The 19,744-nt window shown below is 40.8% G+C and overlaps 1 protein-coding gene across 1 annotated transcript in view; it reads left to right on the top strand.

The window, feature by feature from the left end:
- igdcc3 (immunoglobulin superfamily, DCC subclass, member 3) overlaps positions 1–12,056 on the top strand; it is a 54,016-nt gene extending 41,960 nt beyond the window's left edge. Inside the window, exons 8-14 of the mRNA XM_034117042.1 lie at positions 7,022–7,269; positions 8,440–8,604; positions 8,853–9,041; positions 9,289–9,393; positions 9,539–9,674; positions 10,760–10,970; positions 11,931–12,056. Of these exons, the coding sequence (XP_033972933.1) occupies positions 7,022–7,269; positions 8,440–8,604; positions 8,853–9,041; positions 9,289–9,393; positions 9,539–9,674; positions 10,760–10,970; positions 11,931–12,056 (1,180 nt within the window). The remainder of the gene's footprint in view (positions 1–7,021; positions 7,270–8,439; positions 8,605–8,852; positions 9,042–9,288; positions 9,394–9,538; positions 9,675–10,759; positions 10,971–11,930) is intronic.
- The last annotated feature ends 7,688 nt before the right edge of the window (positions 12,057–19,744 follow it).

The following is a 19,744-nucleotide window of genomic DNA, read 5'->3' as shown; positions in this document are numbered from 1 at the left end:
TAACCCTGAAATTAGATATAACCTCAATTTTGTTTTTGATAATGTTACTATTTCCTGGATTGCGTTCATTCCCAACTAAAAATTATTCTAATCATTGATTAATTGCCGATTTATTTTATTATTAATAAACTTAGAAAAAGATTATGTAGTTAGAGTTTGGGAAATTTTGACTTGAACATCACAATGTCCCAAACTCTAACCCCAAACAAAAATACTCTTTGTTTATTATAAATAGATTAAAGTAAATCCCAGCAAAAATTCACATTTGCAAACCAGTAGGCTACAGGTGTCATTTTTACTGTTTTGAATAAAAAAAGAATATGAAATGTTTTCAATAAATTGGATCTAAATAGAGTAACTGATTTATAGGTTAGGGTTAAAAATGTGATATGTTACCAGTGAAATAATGTTCACACCTAGCGTGGCCTGGGAACAGTTACCAGAATTGACTTTTCCTCTCCCAGAATATAATTTAGTGGAATAGCGTTCCATGGTTAACATTTCATGTGCAGTACACACATTAGAGGAGAAAGGGGTCGAACAACCAACCCCCATGATTAAATCAAGTCAAGTCAAATTTATTTTTTATATTATTTATTTATCATTGGAGCCTACATGCTCTCCCTGCGAGCTATAACCATCCGCTCAAGTTAAGCTGTATATGAAATTAAAAAAAATTGAAAATAACTTGAAGCCAAAAAAGCTATGTGGTGTGTTTTTAGTGCAGTGGAGGTCCTGAAAGGAGGGAAATGATGTGGCATAGGGCACAATTTACCTCGTGAACCAAGGCAAAACCGCAGTAATGATATGCAAATGATATTCAACAGCTCTGGGCAGCACAACATTTCTGTTCTTATCTATAGATAGATATATATACATACTCTATCGGATACGGGAAGCTTGCATATAGTGTACGTAGCAGAAATATTTTAATTAGTCTGTGTGTCTCTGTGTGTGTGTGCACAAACACACAAAACCACATACACACACATACACTAAGGTTTCTCCCCTAAGCCATCTCTCATGACGCTGACCTTCAAAAGCAAATCGGACGAGGGAAGGAAGGGGAATCGATTGTACATTTCATTCACACACATGCATGCACACACATTAATCAAAAAGCAAGTGAGCCCTGTATGTGCACAAATAGCCCCGTGGTGCATGCCATCATTCGTTTTGTGCACACGCATAATCAAACATGAACATTCACCAACGTGTTGCACTATCTAGCTTCGTCCGCACACACTCTTTACACACTTTACACAAACAAGGAAGACACAGCGACGTGAAAGGCTGCATAAGATGCGATGATGTCAGAGAAAAGCCGATAAGCAGCTTCTGTAAACAGAACATTATTGGGCTCCTGTGAAACATCCTATAAGAAGCCTGGATGAGAGCTGTTACTAATTATGTACTATATAAGGACTTGCCTCACTATAAAGCCACTAAAGCTAACACTTGTTATAATCCAACACGTACAAGCTGTGATCTCACATCAGACAGTGAAATAATCGTTAGGTTGAAATCCAATCTGTGTTTTTTTAAACTGTACTGTTGACGAACATTTAGTCCTCTCTTGTGGTGAATGAAGATTTAAAGGAAAGATCCCATAAACATTTGGTCAGTTTACTCTCTTTCTGTAAATAATTTAGAATACATAGGATCCTTTTTTACACTAGTGTAGAGAGAGTTTAAGTTGTATAGTAAGGGAAAGAACATGCTTCAAGTGTGTGTGAGCATCGTGGTGTGTTTTATAATTAATGGCCAACATCTGAAGGAACAGGCTGCACACAAACCTGGACATTTCGTTGCAGAATCCTTTCAAAGGGCTTTCTTTTTTTCCCTTTTTCTTCTCTTTCTTTCACCCAGACCTGCCTTTCTTGTTTGTGGCCCCTCTCTGTGCCCCACATCCCCCTTTCCTGCCCCCATTACAGAGAGCTGGGGCCTGGGCATTGGCCTTGAACTCTGACCCCGCCTGTAATCAGTCATATCCCTGGGCCCTTCCCTCCTCTCAGGCCAGAGACAGCTCATCGTTCCTCCCCTCCCCCTTTCCCACCTCTTCCTCCTGTTCTCTCTTTGTCCCCTTAGTTTTCTCCCCCTCTCCCTCTTGCTGAATCCACAATGGCCACGCTGGCTTTTGATGGGGTGCTGCTCAGAGACAACGGAGAGTAAACACAGCCGAACAACAGGCCCAAGGCCCCTCTGTCAGCCACTCCCCTGGCCCACGGCCTTATCCATCAATCTGTGAAGTGACCTTGAACTGATGAGTAAATGATGGTGTCAACCTGTCAGGATAGGACAGCTTGGCTCTGGAGATCATGTAAGACAAGCAAAGAGCCCAAATTCAGGCCATATACCTCCCAGACCTCTTCTTCTGTCTCACTCAGACTTCCCATCCTTCTTTTTTTTTCTCACGCCTTGTAGGGATCTTTGGTGGCCTTGCTCTGCTGTTGAATATTAATGTATTGTACAATTCGAGACAAAACTATTTATTTAAAAGCTCTTCTAAAAAATCATTATAAGAGAGATTTAAAGAGTCCCTTGAACCGTGTGTGGTATTGTCCTCTCCTTGACTGAGGATGTTTGAAAGAGAAACTGTTTTTATCTTAGTCTTTTCTTTCACCTATAGAAGAAAACAGTTGTCCAGACAAAGAACTTAACTTATAAGAAGTATTTTTCTTTGCAGTTCTTACTTCTTTCCATTAACTACATTTCGTAGTCCTTGACTTACCTCAGGTTTTCCTATGTAAAGGTTTTTCTTTTATCTTATTCAACAAAATTGCAATGCAGCCTAAAACAAATTATTCTAAACATCGGGCATCCATCAGGTCTGTCAGGTTTGACGCTATTCTCCTTTGCCAAGTTGTTTCTAGACTCCCTAAAAAAAACAAAGTATTGGTTCACCCCCAAATATGATGCAAAGGTGAAACCAAAACACAGAATCTTTCTTATCTTAGTAAAACATTAAATGAAGTCTTAGCCAACAAAAAACACTATTGATCCCACATCTTAAATCATTTATAAGAGATATGTGAACAATCTAATTTATAAAAGTTAAAATATACAGTATATCTCCAAATTACTTCTCTGTCTCTTACTCATATACTTATTTTCGGATACTCTAAATGTTGAAACCACTAAAGCTTTTATCGTTTTGGAATTTGGAAAGGAAGTTTGGACATCAGGTGTGGTATTTCATAAGCTAAACGTCAGCAGGATCAGACTGCGTATATTTGGCAATCCATGTATACATGTGTCTGTGTGTTCTTGCATGTGAGTGAGCACACATGCCGGCCGCTACTGAACTTTCTGAAATACGCAACGTCTTGTGAAATTTCCCTGCATTCCCCTCACACACCCATGAGGCCCGTCCAGGCCCGGTGGCATTGGGGCAGTGTGTCCCCGGGGCCTCTTTGCGGCGTCTGGTCAGGGCTGCCTGTCTGCAAACACTCCATCCATCGCTGATATGAAAGGCTGTCAGAAATGTGATGGTTGAGTAGTGAGCTGAGGCTGGCGACTGCTGCCACCTCAGGGGTCAGAGGTGAGATTGGCTCAGAGTGGGTGAAACACAGAGGGCCTCTCTGACCTGATAATTGTCCAGATTGAATCCACCTGGCAGAGCGGGGAGAATAATAACTCTTCCACCTCGCAGCGTATTCTGACCCAGATTATAGAGACGTACAGAAATTGTATCCCAGCCAGCACATCAATTTTGAAAAGCAAATGGAACGATTCTCTTCTCCATCCTGCCTGCTGACCCGGCACAGCACCCCCTCGCCCTTACAAATCCATCCTGACATACCACGCTGAGGCTGGTTGGACTTCAGCGCCGTGTGTCGATAGCTGAAATGCCAATTTCTTCATGTCCAATTTCCAGAGGTGTGGACTCGAGTCACATGACTTGGACTCGATTCAGACTCGAGTCACCAATTTGATGACTTTGGACTCGACTTGACAAAATCACAAAACACTTGCGACTCGACTTGGACTTGAACACCAATGACTCGGGACTTGACTTGGACTTGAGCCTCCTGACTTGAGGTGACTTGATAATTTAATTCAGGGGTCTCCAACACGCCGATCGCGAGCTGCCGTTAGAAGAGCAGACTCCCGTCGGGGAGAGCAGAATCTTCAGCCGCTGCAACTCTTGCTGAGAATCCATGCAGGCAGGGGCGGGACTTTATTTTGCTGAGCCACCATGCGGCCAATCATATGCGAGGACACACTAGGATCATACCATTATGTGAAAGAAGGGTGGGGGGCAGACGCTCCAAAGACAGCAGGTGTAGTGGTACAGGCCAGCTACAGAGCCACGGGGAGACAGATTTAAATGCAAGCGCGTCGGAAAAAGTCAAGAAATTTGCGAAAACCGAAAAAATAAGTAGCATCTGGCTGCATTTCAATGATATTGGAGAAAGCAAAGCTGAGTGCAGGATTTGTAAAATGAAAATAGCCTTCAGAGCAGGGGTTTTTTTTGGTAACCACTCAGGATTTATTGCCAGAGGTGGGAGAAGTTCAGATCTTGTACTTGACTAAATGTACCTGTGTGTAGGAATACTCGGTTACAATAAAAAGTCCTGCATTCAAAATGTTACTCAAGTAAAAGTAGAAAAGTATTATCATCAAAATATAGTTAAAGTACCACCTGCAGAGGGATCTAGATGCAGGTGTTCTTTTCCCCATAAAGACCGCCTCGCTGCACATTATCCCTTGCATAAAGATAGAAGTGGGTCCCTTATAACATGTTGTACACAGTGGAAATAAACATTCTGGTTACCTTAACATCAGGGATCTTATACATTAAACTCCTTCTGAATCAAACCGTCACGGTAGCATAACCTTACTGATCCCTCTTACAATAGAGAAAAACACGTTACTTTACCAGCAGAGAGAAAATGGATTATTACATTATGAATGTGACTAATAAAGAGCAGTTTGATTATTAAGTATTATTCTGTTGATCGATGTCATTACATTTGTTGAAAAGCACATAAGGACTTGTTTAAGACTCGTTTTGTCAAAGTTTAGGACTTGGACTTGACTTGAACTTGCCCATCCTGACTTGAGACTTGACTTGGACTTGAGCGCAAAGACTTGAGACTTGACTCGGACTTGAGCGCAAAGACTTGAGACTTGACTCGGACTTGCAAAACAATGACTTGGTCCCACCTCTGCCAATTTCACAGGTCCAGAAGGTGGTCGGTCACAGTCCCCATGCACCGCACACGGCTGATATGTAGTTCTTTCAATACATGCCATGCTTTCCCTCACGGGGATCAACCTGGCATTTCTTAATACATTTTAATTTAATACAGCAAGTATGCTACCTGTCCGTCAAAGAAAGATTACAATCTGTTCAACAGGTTCTTAGAAATTGCAAGTGGCGGATTAGGCAGGGATGCTGCAGGGTGTGGTGAACTCCTGCGGCATTCAATCCTACTGTTTCAACTTAAAGCACAGCATGAGAACCAGGAGCCAGAGGGTTTTCCTTCTTTCAATTGAAAGGCGCTTCTGATCTCTTAAAATGTCAAAACCAAGGTATTTTAAAGCAGAGAAAATAGATAAAGTCACAATACAAGCCCTTCAACATTGCCAAGGTATACATTATGTGCACGTTTTCAATTTTCTCCTGCACATTTTACACGATAAATACAGCCGAAATGGCAATGGTAGGAAAATGGCATGCAGAATTGTTTTGCGCCACAGGGTCTCATTTCAATAGTATGTTAAATGTTTTATTTTTATTTTTGCCTTAGGGCAAATAAGAGGAGTGGAATTATTTATTCTCATCTAATAACCCCTACTCAACATGCACACACACACACACACACACACACACACACACACACACACACACACACACACACACACACACACACGGCTTATATTTCTCCTATAACAGGAGACAGGCCAGGTGGGAGGGAGGGAAGAAGAATCAGCAGAGGTACAGTAGAAGACAAAGAGCAGGGTTGTGGATGTGCGAAGTGAGGAGCGTTGGGTGGAAGAAAGGGAATATAGAGTGAAGGCATTGAGCGTGGGAGGATGTGTATGTGTGTATATAGGTATGAGTGATGAGGTGAGTACATTATGTGGGGATGGACAGATGAAAGGTTTCACTGATGTAGGCAAATTACATTTTTTGAAATAGTGAAATAGATTGATCTACTCTGAGTTCGAGGCGAAGACGAATCAGTTTGAAAGTGCGCACTCTGCATGAGTAGTGAGGATCTTCTGTGCGTACTGCTGCTGTCTGAAGTGTGTGATGTGATGTGTGGCTCTTTCTGTAACTCACTCACACACACACACACACACACACACACACACACACACACACACACACACACACACACACTTTTGACATGCTGTCACAATGTCACATTCATCTTCTTTGCTCTGTGCAGTCCTTTCCTGAGGTGTGAAGTTACAGTACATTTATTCAGTGCAGTCATTTATTTCTTGGAGACAAGTCATACGTTAGTTCTCAAGACATAAAACTATACAATCAAATGTGATGCTCTACTAGAAGAAGATAGAAGAAGTACTTTCCTCAATAAGGAAAACTAGTCAAAAACAGATATCATTGTTATTGTTTGTTTGTGTTCTTTGTAATTATTTGTTCTCTTTGTACATACAATCAGTACAGACCACTGTCTCATTTGTATGCAAAGATGTTGCTTTCCATCTCTAAATGACAAACACTGGTTATGCATTGTCGAAACGCATTCAAAAGATTTTTGATCAGAAAAACAGATATCAATTCATTTTTAAAGAAAAGTGTCACAAGGGGATTTTGACAATTGTAGTTATGTAACAACTTTGGTACATAACATCCTAAAATGTAATTAAGATTCATTTAAAATAACTATTAACATCATTTTAAAATGAACTTCTTTGGGTTTGAAAATTCAAACATCTTCTCTTTCATATTGATGTCAGAGAAACTAAACATCCCCCTTTTTCTTTTTTCTTTCCCTCTTTGATTCCTTCCTGTCCCCTCTCTTCTGTCCTGCTCCTCTCACAGCACTCTGACGATTTATGGTATCAGCCAGGACGACGAGGCGATCTACCAGTGTATCGCTGAGAACAGCGCCGGCTCCACACAGGCCAGCGCCCGCCTCACGGTGCTCAGGGCCAACGGACTGCCCGGTGTGCCCTCCCAGGTGCGGGCCGAGGCCCTCTCCCCCTCCAACATCCAGGTGTCCTGGAGAAAGCCGGAACAAAACACGCAGGACATCATCGGTTATGTGCTGCACATCCGCAAGACTTCAGGTAGGGCTGCAATGAAGATCTAAATGGCTATATGCAATAAATTACATGAAAATAAGTCACCATTAGATATGATGATGTGATGAAACGCTTATACTGAAGTGATGGTGATAGACATCACTGACACTGACAGTGAGTGGCCTGGGGAAACAATTGGGGAGCAGGACTAACACAAATTACAAATGGTGCCAGCATCCCTTTAATAAATTACTGTCACTCTCATCTCTAACGCTAAGTAAGGTGTTTCTATGATCAATTAAATGTGTCAAAATGAACACACAAGGAAGTGATCTCATGTTTCAATTTGCATTTTGTTGTTAGAAAATCTGAAAAGGGCCCCAGAGAGAAACAACCCAACAGCCCAATAAACAGTCTCAATTACTGATAACAGAAACTCCCAGTGCGGGTACACTTCTATCCAATGCCAACTTACAGTGGCAGTGTAAAATCATAGAATCTAATAAATTACCAAAATTGTGTTTTTGCAACATTACGAGTTCCTAGTTCCTACTATATACATGGGAAATAATGAGGATAATTAAATAACTAAACTTCATGTATTTTGGCCTTGGGATCTATGAGTGTATTGGAATGATACTGTCTGTGTGTGTACATACATGTGCATGCCTGTTTACACACATGCAGTATGTTTGTTACAGCTTTGGGCAAGTATGTGTGTCTTGTGTGTATTTGTGTGGGGTGAGGGTCTCGTAGCGCCAGCTGCTGTTCTCCTCAATAGTTTCATCAGATGGATAATTAAGGGCCCTGGGGGCCAACGAATAGGATCTGCTGTAATTACCCTTGCAAGATGGTATGGCCCAATGGTTTGAGGGCTGGATGTAGATAGTGGTTATGGTTGGTTGTCTCTGGATTGAGAGCAATAAAATGCTTTAACACAGCCTTTGAAACTCCCCCTTTTGCCCCCTCAATCTCCTCTCTCCACCCCTGCAATTCAGCCAACCATCATCATTCAGGCTCCTAGGGCCAAACTAGATTAGCTATTACCTAACGGAGCTGCTCTGATAAAACCAGCGAAATGGGCAATAACCATAAAATCATGACAGAAACAGATTGTATTTATTGTTTCCTCTCTTGATCCCATTTCCACCACTTTAACGCCTGCTCCTGCTTTATTTTCCTATTATGTGTTTTCAACCCATCCTCTACCTTCAGACCCTGTGGAGATGGAGTATGAGGAGGCCCTCAGTAAGGCGACGCTGCAGCAGATCATCCGAGACCTGGAGCCCTCCACCAGTTACTCTTTCTACGTCAAGGCCTACACATCCCATGGGGCCAGCAAACCATCGGACAGTGTCACGGAGACCACTCACGGGGAGGGTGAGCTGGAGAAAGAAGAACACAAACACACAGCATATCTATCACCAAGAATAAACCTGCTTGGAGGTTTTCAATATAGATTTGAACTGCTTGCTGAGAGTGGGAAAAATGAAAGATTTTGAGCTAGTAGTCATAACTTAACTGTAAATCTTACTAAACACGAGTAGTCACTATTCAAACCACAAAATATAAACTTCGACTATCATATTGTTGCACCATTTTGATTAAGGGTCTGTGTTGTGTTGCAGTGCCAGCGTCCCCTTCTCTCTTCACCAAGGTGATGAACAGCAGTGTTATACAGGCAACGTGGGAACCTTCCTCCAAGATGGGCCAACAACAGGGCTTCAGACTGTACTACAGAAGAGCCCACACTCCGATGTTCACCGGACCCATCCTCTTCCCTCGCAACGTCACACAGTACAACATCACTCAGCTGGGTGAGATGTGTAGCTCGTTAGGATTTAGCTTTATCAACCGACTGATCTCAAGCAGCTCATAATCTCTCTGTGGAGCTGTGCTGAAGATTAAAGTATGAATCAAAGTTATTTATGAATTTCAACAAAGAAAATTAGTGAAAGTGTCACAATTTGATCAATCTTTTAGGTTTAGTTGAATTAATTATTGATTTACCGTGGCTTAAAAGACACGTCTGAACATCTCTTTCCGTCTATTCTTTTTGTGCAGATCCTTCTCTGGTCTATGAGATAAAGCTGTTCGCATACAACCAACACGGAGATGGCAACGCCACCATCCGATTTGTTTCTCTTCGAGAGGCGTTGGAGAAATCTGGTAATTGTCTGACACATCTTTATGTATTTACACACTGTCCCACATCACATCCAGGTCATCCGATTGTATTGCTCCTTCCTGACTTAGCTTTGTTTACACAAACTTTAATGATTGTTTGACTGTGAAGTGTGCTGTGTCTCCTCAGTGTTGGATGCCCCATGTGACTGTGTGAAAGATGAACAGAGCAAAACATCCACCACAGGCATCATAATCGGCATACACATCGGAGTCACCTGCATCATCTTCTGTGTGCTTTTCCTCGTCTTCAGCTACCGCGGCAGGTCAGTACAAACATCATGTGTAAACCAACAATAGTAGCAACTTAAAGGAAACCTATCATGCTATATTTAAATGATATATTGTAGGGCCATACCTATATAAGGTATATTTATACGTTTCTGTTTTCAAAATACCAAACAGATCATGCATTTTAGCCATGCCTCATTTCGCTCTATGTGCTGTTTGCTGTCTACGGGTCTGATTCTGCTAACCACGCCCCCCTGCAGGAGAGGGGAGACGTGCTCTGATCAGCTGCTGGGCTGTCAGAAGAGGGGGAGAAAAAGAGATCTCCGTCCTCGTGTTTTATTATATAGAGTCGTTATTCATTTGTTTTAAAGCTCAATAAATAACAAAGAAGACCTTTGACCGGCACTTTTCTAATTTTGTCCGGAAGATTTAAACTTTAATGGACATCTTGACCGGCGAAACAAACTGAAACTGAAACTCTGCCGCACGGTCCCCTCGTTCCTTGGAAGAGGCGGAGAGGTGGGTGTTTGTCATCTGCTGGTGGACTAACCGGAGAGAATTACAGTGCTTGCCTCGACGGGGAGGGATTGCATTGCAGCAGGAGCAAACGCTTGGCTCGGGGAGGGAGAAAGAAAGCCACAGCGGAGAATAAACAGAAGGGTAACCATGGTAACCAAGTCTTCTTCGCTGCTTTTGTGGCAGACTACAGCGCCACTTACAGGCCTGGCATATGTACTACAGCGTCTCCAGTGCTTTCGAACGGCAATGGCCGTGGCTGTCTCCTCCTGATTGTTGGAGAGTTGGCCCAATAGCCGTAGCGCCACCGTCCTGACGTCAGGACAGTGTTCAAATCTGGATCAGTTTTTATCAGATCCGTTGCAGCCCCTTTTTTAGAGATTTGGGTATGGAGGGAAATAGAGAGGGTTGTGTTTTCTGACACTTGGTGAGTTCCCTGGAACACCGGGGACACATATTCATGTATAAAAGACGTACAAAAGTGCATTTTGCATGATAGGTCCCCTTTAAATAACTTTCCAATAATGGATGTTCCAGGTTAATGTCTGCCTATCATGTGTGTGTGTAGCTGCGTTTCATGTGTGTGTGTTCATGTAATCCCCAGGTTAATGATGTGTAAGGCGGTTCAGGCCACCCCCCAGGCGGGGCACAGCGCTGTGCTGGAGTCCTCCTCATCCTCTCAGGGGGCCTCTGGGCTCAACGGGGGCGCCAGGAGAGAGATGGAGGTCAATGGCAGCACAGCTGGGAAGAAAGTGGCCGACAGCAACGAGCTTGAGAGACTTTTCACTCAGCCCACCACACAAGATACATGCATGGTGAGTCCTGGTTACGAGAAATGATATAAACTGAAAGCCATTCTGTTTTAAATGTGACATGATATTACGACCAAAAATGTCCAATGTTAACATCCAGCACAGCTTACAGCCTCATTTCCTGGTTAAAGTTTGACATGCTGCACGTGCTTTAACTGTGCACAGTCACGGTTTCCCTGTTCAGAGATTATTAACAACCTCACAGGAACATCCACTTTTACTTTAACTAGAAAGCTTGTTTTAAAAGCACGATTAAGTATAATCGTTTTATTTCTTGTGTTCTTATCTTATATTATCGCCACATTCTAATATCTCAGAAGTTACTTTGGTAAATGTAGTGTTACATTAACTGAAAGCCTTGCCTGGAGCTGCAAAAAAAATCAAGCTGTAATAAAGTGTAGAATTTGTAATCTTTAAATCTGTTATACTTTTATTCTCAGTCATGCCCGATTTATTTCCAAGAAGGCATGTAAAACAGCTCCATATACTTATTTATCTTGATCAGAAAATCCTATTTAGCAATATGTGTGAGAGGCTGAAAGTTATGTTTAATGGCTTTTATCCAGGCTTTAACATTTGTACCACCTTTTGAGCAGAAACAAACAACAGTATATGTTTTTTTTACCTCTCCGAAATGTTTCAATCTTTTCCTAAAACCAAAATATGACCTAAAGCATTGTGTCTCTTTGGTTTAGAATAACTGCAGGTTCTAACACTCACTACTTATTGTATTACTACATTTAGGCAAAACCTTAGGAAGAACATTTGGCGTAGGCTAAAGCTACAGTGTTTTATACCAACCTTATTGTGTGATGAAAGCACTCTAAAACGAAGTCGAGGTTAGGAATAATGAGGATAAACAAAAGCCCACAGGCATCGTGGTGGCTGGGAACCTGCCATGTTTCCTGTCTATCTCTACTATGTGTTCTCTATCTAACTCTATTTATAATGCATGTGTTTCAGTCCGACTCCTACATGCTGAATGACACCCAGCTGTCTACGATACCACTGGACGAGTTTGGGCTGGAGCGAGAGACGCAGTTCCAGGAGCATCCTGCAGCCGGAGCGGGTCGGCAGGACCAGGGCTGATCAGGACGAAAGGCCCCTCACAGTGTCCACTTAGACTCTTCTCTCACTCAGGTTGACAAGTGTTTCCTTTCAAAGTAGTTTTTCCTTTTGTGCAAAGATGTTTTTTATTAGTAAGTTAAGAAGTTCTAGAGGATCTAGGACAGTATATCAGAGTGTTTTCTGCCTGAGCCCTCTTCTGGGGGTTGGCTCTTTCTAGCCAGACAGGCCAGTCAAACACTCTTTATTTTTTACAATTTGGTCTTTTGTTAATTTTCTGGTGTCGGGTAGCACACAGAATAGAGGCCCCAGAATGTCCTTGTTATACAATGATGATTTAATTTTTAAGTTTATAAATATATATATATATACATATATATCTTTATCACCTATACAGTATGTCAAAGTGGTTATAAGTTATTGGTCTTATCTCTACTTTTCTGTGGATGTCAAAGACTCCTGCTGCCTGCTCACACTACCAATGATTCCACCTTATCGCTCACAGAAGACCTCAGCCTTCGTCCAGGGACTCGATATATTCTGTCTCAGGACATTGTTTCAGTGATATCAACATTTTAAATGAGGTCTTTCTTGGCCTTCATACAGGCTCTAGACTTGACTGTGTGAACCTTACGATTCAACAAAAACCTACCTCAGCCGGAATGAATGTGTTGCGGGAAGCTTTTCGGGACATGACCTTCCCCTGTGCTCACAATTACGTTACATGCGGAGGAACTGATTGGTTCAAAAATTACAAGATCAGGTGCCGCACTACCTCAGATGTCAAGGATCGTCTCTCTTCTCCTGCTTGTTGAAGCAAAACGAACAAAAAACGAGTATCCAACATAAAGCACTTCCAAATGCTGAAGTTAATGTTCTACCTCAAGATAACAATGTTAATGTTGTCGCTGTTGTTGTTGTTGTTTGTCTGTTTATTGCATAATGAAAAACCCTCTTTTCTCTCCCCTCTGAAATCCTGGTTTCCCTCTGTTGATGAATATGGTGTTTGTAGATACAATGTCAGTACCTCATGCAAGTTGACAGACTGATAACACTGTTGTATGAATTACAGTACGTTAGGCATGAATAATGTTGTTCCATTTTAAGCTTCTTTTTTTTTTTTGAATGAGAAGAGCGTTAGAGATACACTGCATTGCTAATGATGTTTCCAGGGCTCTTTACTGCTCAACGAGTCATATTACATCATGTTCAATTGGACAACAGGCAACATTATGTCATACTGTATGCAGACATCATACATGTGTGTTGAAATAGCGCTGTGATTGAATTGTGTCTATTTGTGTGAGTTTGTATGCAGATCTTCTTCTTTTTTTGGAATGAATGTTTTCATAGGTATATGATTTTTGTAAAACAAGAAATCTTGCCCAAAACATTATGTCACAGTTGTTGGTGTACTGACTTAAAGAAATTGTTCTGGCAAATACGCTTATTGCTGACAGTCGCATGATACCACTCATGTTTTATCCAAGAAGCTACGGCTGCTAGACGATTAGCCTAGCTTAGCACTAGCTTAGCATGTACAGTGCAGCACATCTTCTTCCCTAAAATCACATTTAAATATTTAAATTACTGTTTGAGCACAAATCAAATAGATGAGAAATAACTACGGTATTAGTGAGCTTTAGAGGTTCTAGTTTGCAGATTTGGTTAGAGCAAGGTTGGCTGTTTCCCGTCATTCAAGTCGTTATGCTTAGCTAACTTAATTCCCTCCCAGCTCTATCTTCATACTTAGATGTTGGGAAATACACACATTTTCTTTATCTGTATATATAAGGCTCAATTAATGTACCTATTAGGGGGGATTATGTGCTGGATTATTTCTTGACTGTGAGCAGTAACTCCCAACTAATCATGACATATTTAACGGACAGATGTGAGAGGTGTATTGGTCTTCTCTTACCTGATCAAAACAAAGGAGTAAGCGTGTTTCCCAAAACTGTTTCCTTGATTTGAATGGGATGCAGTGTATGTCTAACCTCAATCTGGATATTTTTTGCTGCAGTGCTCTTATTATAGTGATGTTATTTTCATGTCACATTATCAGCCTCCTTTTTTAAACAAAGTAGTAGCCTTTCAGACTTACGGTGCCCAGGAGACATGACAGTTGCTGGTCATGCTTGACTATTGATACTTTCTTCCTCAAAAAACACAACTGCTGCTCAGCCTCCTCCCTCCTGTCAACACTGACTGGTTTAAGTGCTTCAGGAATACCATGTTTATAATATCGCTGGATGTTGACGATTACAGATGTAGTGTAGAGCAGGGCGAGGGTGACTCTCCAATCACAGGGCTCCTTTCCCGGCTCTCTGTTTCTCTGTGTCGTCACATACTGTACAGGACTTGCTCTGATGCATCATGGTTACCTACCTCAACCCTGTTTTTGGCCTTTCTCTCAGGTCTTAATGAAGGAAAGACACAGAGTATGAACAAAGGATTAGAAGAATACACACATACGTATATAAAAATGTACATATATATATATTGCAATGCTGGTCAGACAGGAAAAGGGTATACAGTACACAAACACAAAAGGAGGGAGAACTTTTTCAGGACTTTTATCTCGTGCACTTACTATTAAAACAACGGTTCAATTTCATGCACAGTTTCAAGAGGATGTGAATGTGTAATTTGGTTCATTTTCTTTTTTCATATCACAAGCCTTCAAGGTGTTTGACTATATATTCTCTGTTGAAGGTTGATCACTGTATAAGTAAACTGGAAAACATAGAGTGGGTGGCACTTACAACTCCAACACTTACAACTCAAATTAATTAATTCATTACATTCGTGCTCCTTAACCTCAGGTTAATTGGTTATTACCTAAACCATGCTACATTTACGGTAAATATATTGGGAATTTCTGACAGGTGCAACATTTTCCACTTAGCAAAAACAAGCACAGAAGAAACATTTGGCAAATGAGTCATTTGTTTTAATGTTTGCAGTGTTGACCTAAATGGTTCTGTTGCCTCACTTCAGTGAAAAGCTAACATTGAGTTGCACTTTGCAAAGGCAACTACACCTTTACCTTTATCTACATTTTTGGTGTTTAATCCAAAAAATGTTGTTTGGTGTAGGTTGGTCAGCTCACTTGGTAGCTATTTTTCTGCCAGCTTTCCTCACGTTGCATTTGCAAAAATAACAACTCTCTGCTATACTGAGAAGCAGCAGAGCTAGCAAGGCTAGCATTTGGTGGTTTTACAGTTTTACCGATATTGAAGCTGTTAAGTAAATGAAGCATAATGAGCAATGAAAATGTAGGAAATTGGAAAATTAAGAATTGACATTCACCTTGAGAGTTGTTTCTGTCCCCACAGAGAATCACTTGCCACCCTCGTGTATTTTGCAAACCTGCATTAGACACAGTTTCTATTGTAGTGATCACCATCGGTACTGTAATGTTATGCCTTATGAATTTATTTGTCTATGCTTATTTGTTTGCAGATGTTTTCCCTGCATTCATTTATTGTATTTAATTGTACGCTCTGGTGTTAATATTATGTTACAAGTGTTTGAAAAACAATAGTGGTACTTTTTCGTACAAAATAGCAGAAACAAATGTTTGAGCCTAAATGTCTCCTGCTTGTATATTTGTATACCTACCAACGTGATATTTAATCTCCAGGGCTGCTGCAGCCTTAATCAGTGTATTTACTGTTGAGAGTAATTTCACTGGGGAAACAAGTGGTGTGCTTTTCTCTCTTCCTTCCTTCCTTCCTTCCTCTGTCCCTCGGTGTAATTTAGGGTTAATATCCTGCAGGAAATTGCCGACATCTCACCCGTGGATGTGACAGATTTTAGTGCCATACTGTTTAACCTGATTCACTGGGGATGTGGTGCAGTGACGATCATGTTTACGTGATAAGACTTTGATAGGTCAGGTTGTCATTTTACTGTTTAATATTAGAACTTGTGTGATTTACCGGAGACTGACTGGCTGCTGTAACTCCACCAGCAGAAGGAACATGATTCCTTCGCTGACACAGAGATAAAAGGGCCTTTGTCTTTGCAGCCTTGGGAAGTGCTATATCACCAAACTAAGCTCCTGTCAGTAAGCCAGCCTCTGTTTCTCTATTAAGGAATCCTGAACTTTGCACAGGGAGAGTGTATGCTCAGGGACTCTCTGATCCTTAGCGGGCCGCACTTGGCCTTCTGGACTTTACAGCATTTCCCTCTTTAAATTCTGCTAATGCCCAGTTAAGGGATGCCTTTTTTGTTGGTCATTTTACATAAATAAAAGAAATAGTTGGCAGGATGATAAACATGTGTCCTCTTTGTGGCTGCTGTGCTAGAAACAGATAGGGACAATATATCAGAAAATAGTTCAAATGCCACCTTAGTTGTGATTACAAACGTGGATGTAGGGATTAGACATAAACACAAAGTAACAACTTCTGCGAATATATAATATGTGACAACTTCAGGGAAATCACATTCACAAGGACACTTCAGTTTTTCTTTAGATCTCAGTCGAAGATTACTGTAAAAGCCTATAAATCCTCCAAAAGTCTGCCTGGATTACCCTAGAAGTGATCGTCTTCTGTGGTAATGCTTCTTGCTGCGTTAAACCTAAATGACTAAAAACCTTCTGTAGTTCTCTCTTTAGTGTTGATACTCATTCTAATGCTGTAACTATTCACTCAATACATCTATAAATAAATCGGCATAACAATTTATTAACCATTTCACACATTTCTCAAGCACTAAATGATGGTAAACTGAATATTTTTGGGTTTTAGACAAAAAGTATTAAATAACTTATCTTGAGCTTCAGGCAAATCAATTGTTAAAACATTTTATGTTTTAACTGTTAACTGGGACAATAGTTTACTGAAATAAATAAAGGTATTACATAAGTATTAAAATTAATTAAAAAAATATTAGTTGCGCTGCATTTTATTCATAGTTCTTCTCAGGTTCTCACAAAAAAGGCATCCTGGTCTGGGCATGTTCAGGATTTCTTTTGCATTGCCAGTAGATGTCTCTAACTGTGTTGACTATACATGTGTCTGTGCAATTCTCTGTCTTATGCATTTACTGAACCCAGGTAACCAGATCAGAATGACCATATTCGACTGGTTAGACTGACATTGTCTCTGTGTAATATCTGTCATGGATGTAAAAATACAATGCTAACCTGAGGGTAACCTGAAATATTTTCTCTTTGGTTTCTTTGAAAGTCCAAAGCCTCTGCTTGAAATACATTACCTTTATCTGATATGGTATTGATCATTGTGGCACCAAATGATCACCCGATATGATTGTGAATTGATTACATTTCCGATGCATTTATCTCTATGTCGTTCTGCTCTGAGACCCCGATGACTGTACATGTCAAATAATGCTGAGTTTAAAGATTTTGCAAGTGATTTATACTCTTGTCAAATGGTGATTTAATGTAGATGTACTTTAATGTTTGAGATCAGTATTATATTTTAAATACCTCTGTCAAGAAAGCAGATTGAATCCAATGTGTTTAAAGGTAGTAGGCAGAGAGAACCCTACAGTAGATCTGCATGAGAAATTAAAAGCTAACGTGTTATTTAAGCTGAAATGAAAAGTGTTGGTTAGCATTATTGGACTTGTGATGGTAGCACTGTGATATTTAGACAAATAATGACAGACTAATGTTGTGAGCTCAATATGGTGCTATTGATGGTCACTGTCGGTCAATCTGTTTTGATGGTGTGTATTGATGAAAATAGGTTGAGTGACCTTTTTTCCGTTGATAAATCTGTCTTGCTCTCGCCGATGTCTGATTATCACCTCATCTTCATCCTGTTTCCACCAGTCATCCTCACGAGTGACTCGGGGTGAGATCCTGTCAGTCCTGTTACCTTTTAAACTGACAAGCTGTTTTGATTTTCCTTCGCAAACCCTCTTTGCTTAAGGACGATGTCTGTTCTGTATTGATGTTGTCAACACTCTCTAAAGCCGCTGGGTGATCCCTAATTTGGCCACAGAAATAAGAACAAAGCTCCTGGGTCAGATCTACTGTGCATGCAGGTGATAGACCCCCCCACCCCCCAAAACCTGCCCTTTGAGGTTAGCGTCAAACATGAAGGTGAATAACAGCTTGTCAGTAAAAAACATCTTTGTTTAAGCTTTCAGAGACATGCATTGTAAAATCAAAAGCACCACATTCACGTTTGTGATTCTCAGTCTAAGCTTTGATCCTGCAGCACTGCAGGCAAATGAGTTTTATTTAGTCTAAAGATAAAATGATGCCAATATCTTGTTGCCATATTTAACCATGTAGGCGTAAGAATATCTGACCTGCTCTTGCCCAATGTTGCTGGTTTGTATCCAGAATTGTACTCATACGTATGCATAAAATAGATGAACTGAGGTGAAACTATTTTTAATTGTTTATATTGTTAAAGATTAGATCAATCCTGATTGGTGCACAGATACCACCAGTTTTGAACTTTATTGGCATTGTCAACCAGGACACGACCAATGAAAGCATGGCTGTTATTTATGTTCACCATCTCTTCTGGATAGATTGATATATTAACAGTATATAAGCTGTCCTGGTTGAGATGATATAGGAGAGGAATCTTATCACACACAAAACTAGTTGTGTATTGGCTTTTTTCAATCAGTCTTTTATGTATATGCATTCACAGAAATAATTGTTGTCTTCACCTGCAGTAGAACATGTGACAGCAACAAAGGGCAAGAGAAGGCAAACGCTGTCAGCCGTTTTATTCTAGCTTCAGTTTCTTTTATTGATACAACTAAATATGTTTGTGTCTCTGCAGTTTATCATTATTTTTTAATTCCTACAGGGTTCAAATGTGGTGCCAACCTGAAACCAAAAACCATATGCATTTACCAGCTGTGTAAACTACTTGTTTATGTCACAAAACAAGCCTCATCCATTGTGTTGCCTGCGTTCAATTAACAGATCGACCAGTTGGAACAAAGGAGCACAGATCTGTAAAGCCAGCCTATGATCACACATCTGTCTGTCTGTCTTGTTGCCTGTCTGCAGAGGTCACTGCCTCTGTCTGTCTTACTGTTTCTCCCACAGTTTAATTCAGGTCAATATGAGATGATTTAAAAAGCGTTCTCAGAGCATTGTCAGGGATCACTTCTGTATGTTTCCACAAATGTATGTTTCTACACTCTCTAGACCAAGGTGTTGAATTTTAACTCTGTATACATATCCACATACAAAGTGTGTACTGTATGTGTGTGTGTGTGTGTGTGTGTGTGTATGTATGTGTGTAAAAACATAGACAATTTTTAGTGGTTTGTATTGTTTAAGGGTTCATTGTGCAAAACTGAATAAAAAACAATAACAGTGATAATAAACTAGCTCTAGAAATAAAAAGTCCAGAGATTGTCTTTATTTGGTGTGTGTGTGTGTGTGTGTGTGTGTGTGTGTGTGTGTGTGTGTGTGTGTGTGTGTGTGTGTGTGTGTGTGTGTGTGTGTGTGTGTGTGTGTGTGTGTGTGTGTGTGTGTGTGTGTGTGTGTGTGTGTACCTAAGACTTGAGCTTGGTGGATAAAGAAGCGTAATTTACAGCACAGATGTGTTTGCTTGCCTCCTGCGGTCCTCTGAGATGCAGCAGATCAATCTGGTGCAGTCTCCCTACTTTACCTTCCTGCTGTACTGTTCAGCACATTAACTCATGGCCTGCTGGACAGACAAAGAGTATTGAGCATGAGGCCCAGAGCTCCTGGT

This window comes from Trematomus bernacchii, unplaced genomic scaffold (assembly GCF_902827165.1).
Source record: "Trematomus bernacchii unplaced genomic scaffold, fTreBer1.1, whole genome shotgun sequence".
Taxonomy (NCBI): Eukaryota; Metazoa; Chordata; class Actinopteri; order Perciformes; family Nototheniidae; genus Trematomus; species Trematomus bernacchii.
This window is presented reverse-complemented; position numbering and strand designations above follow the sequence as displayed.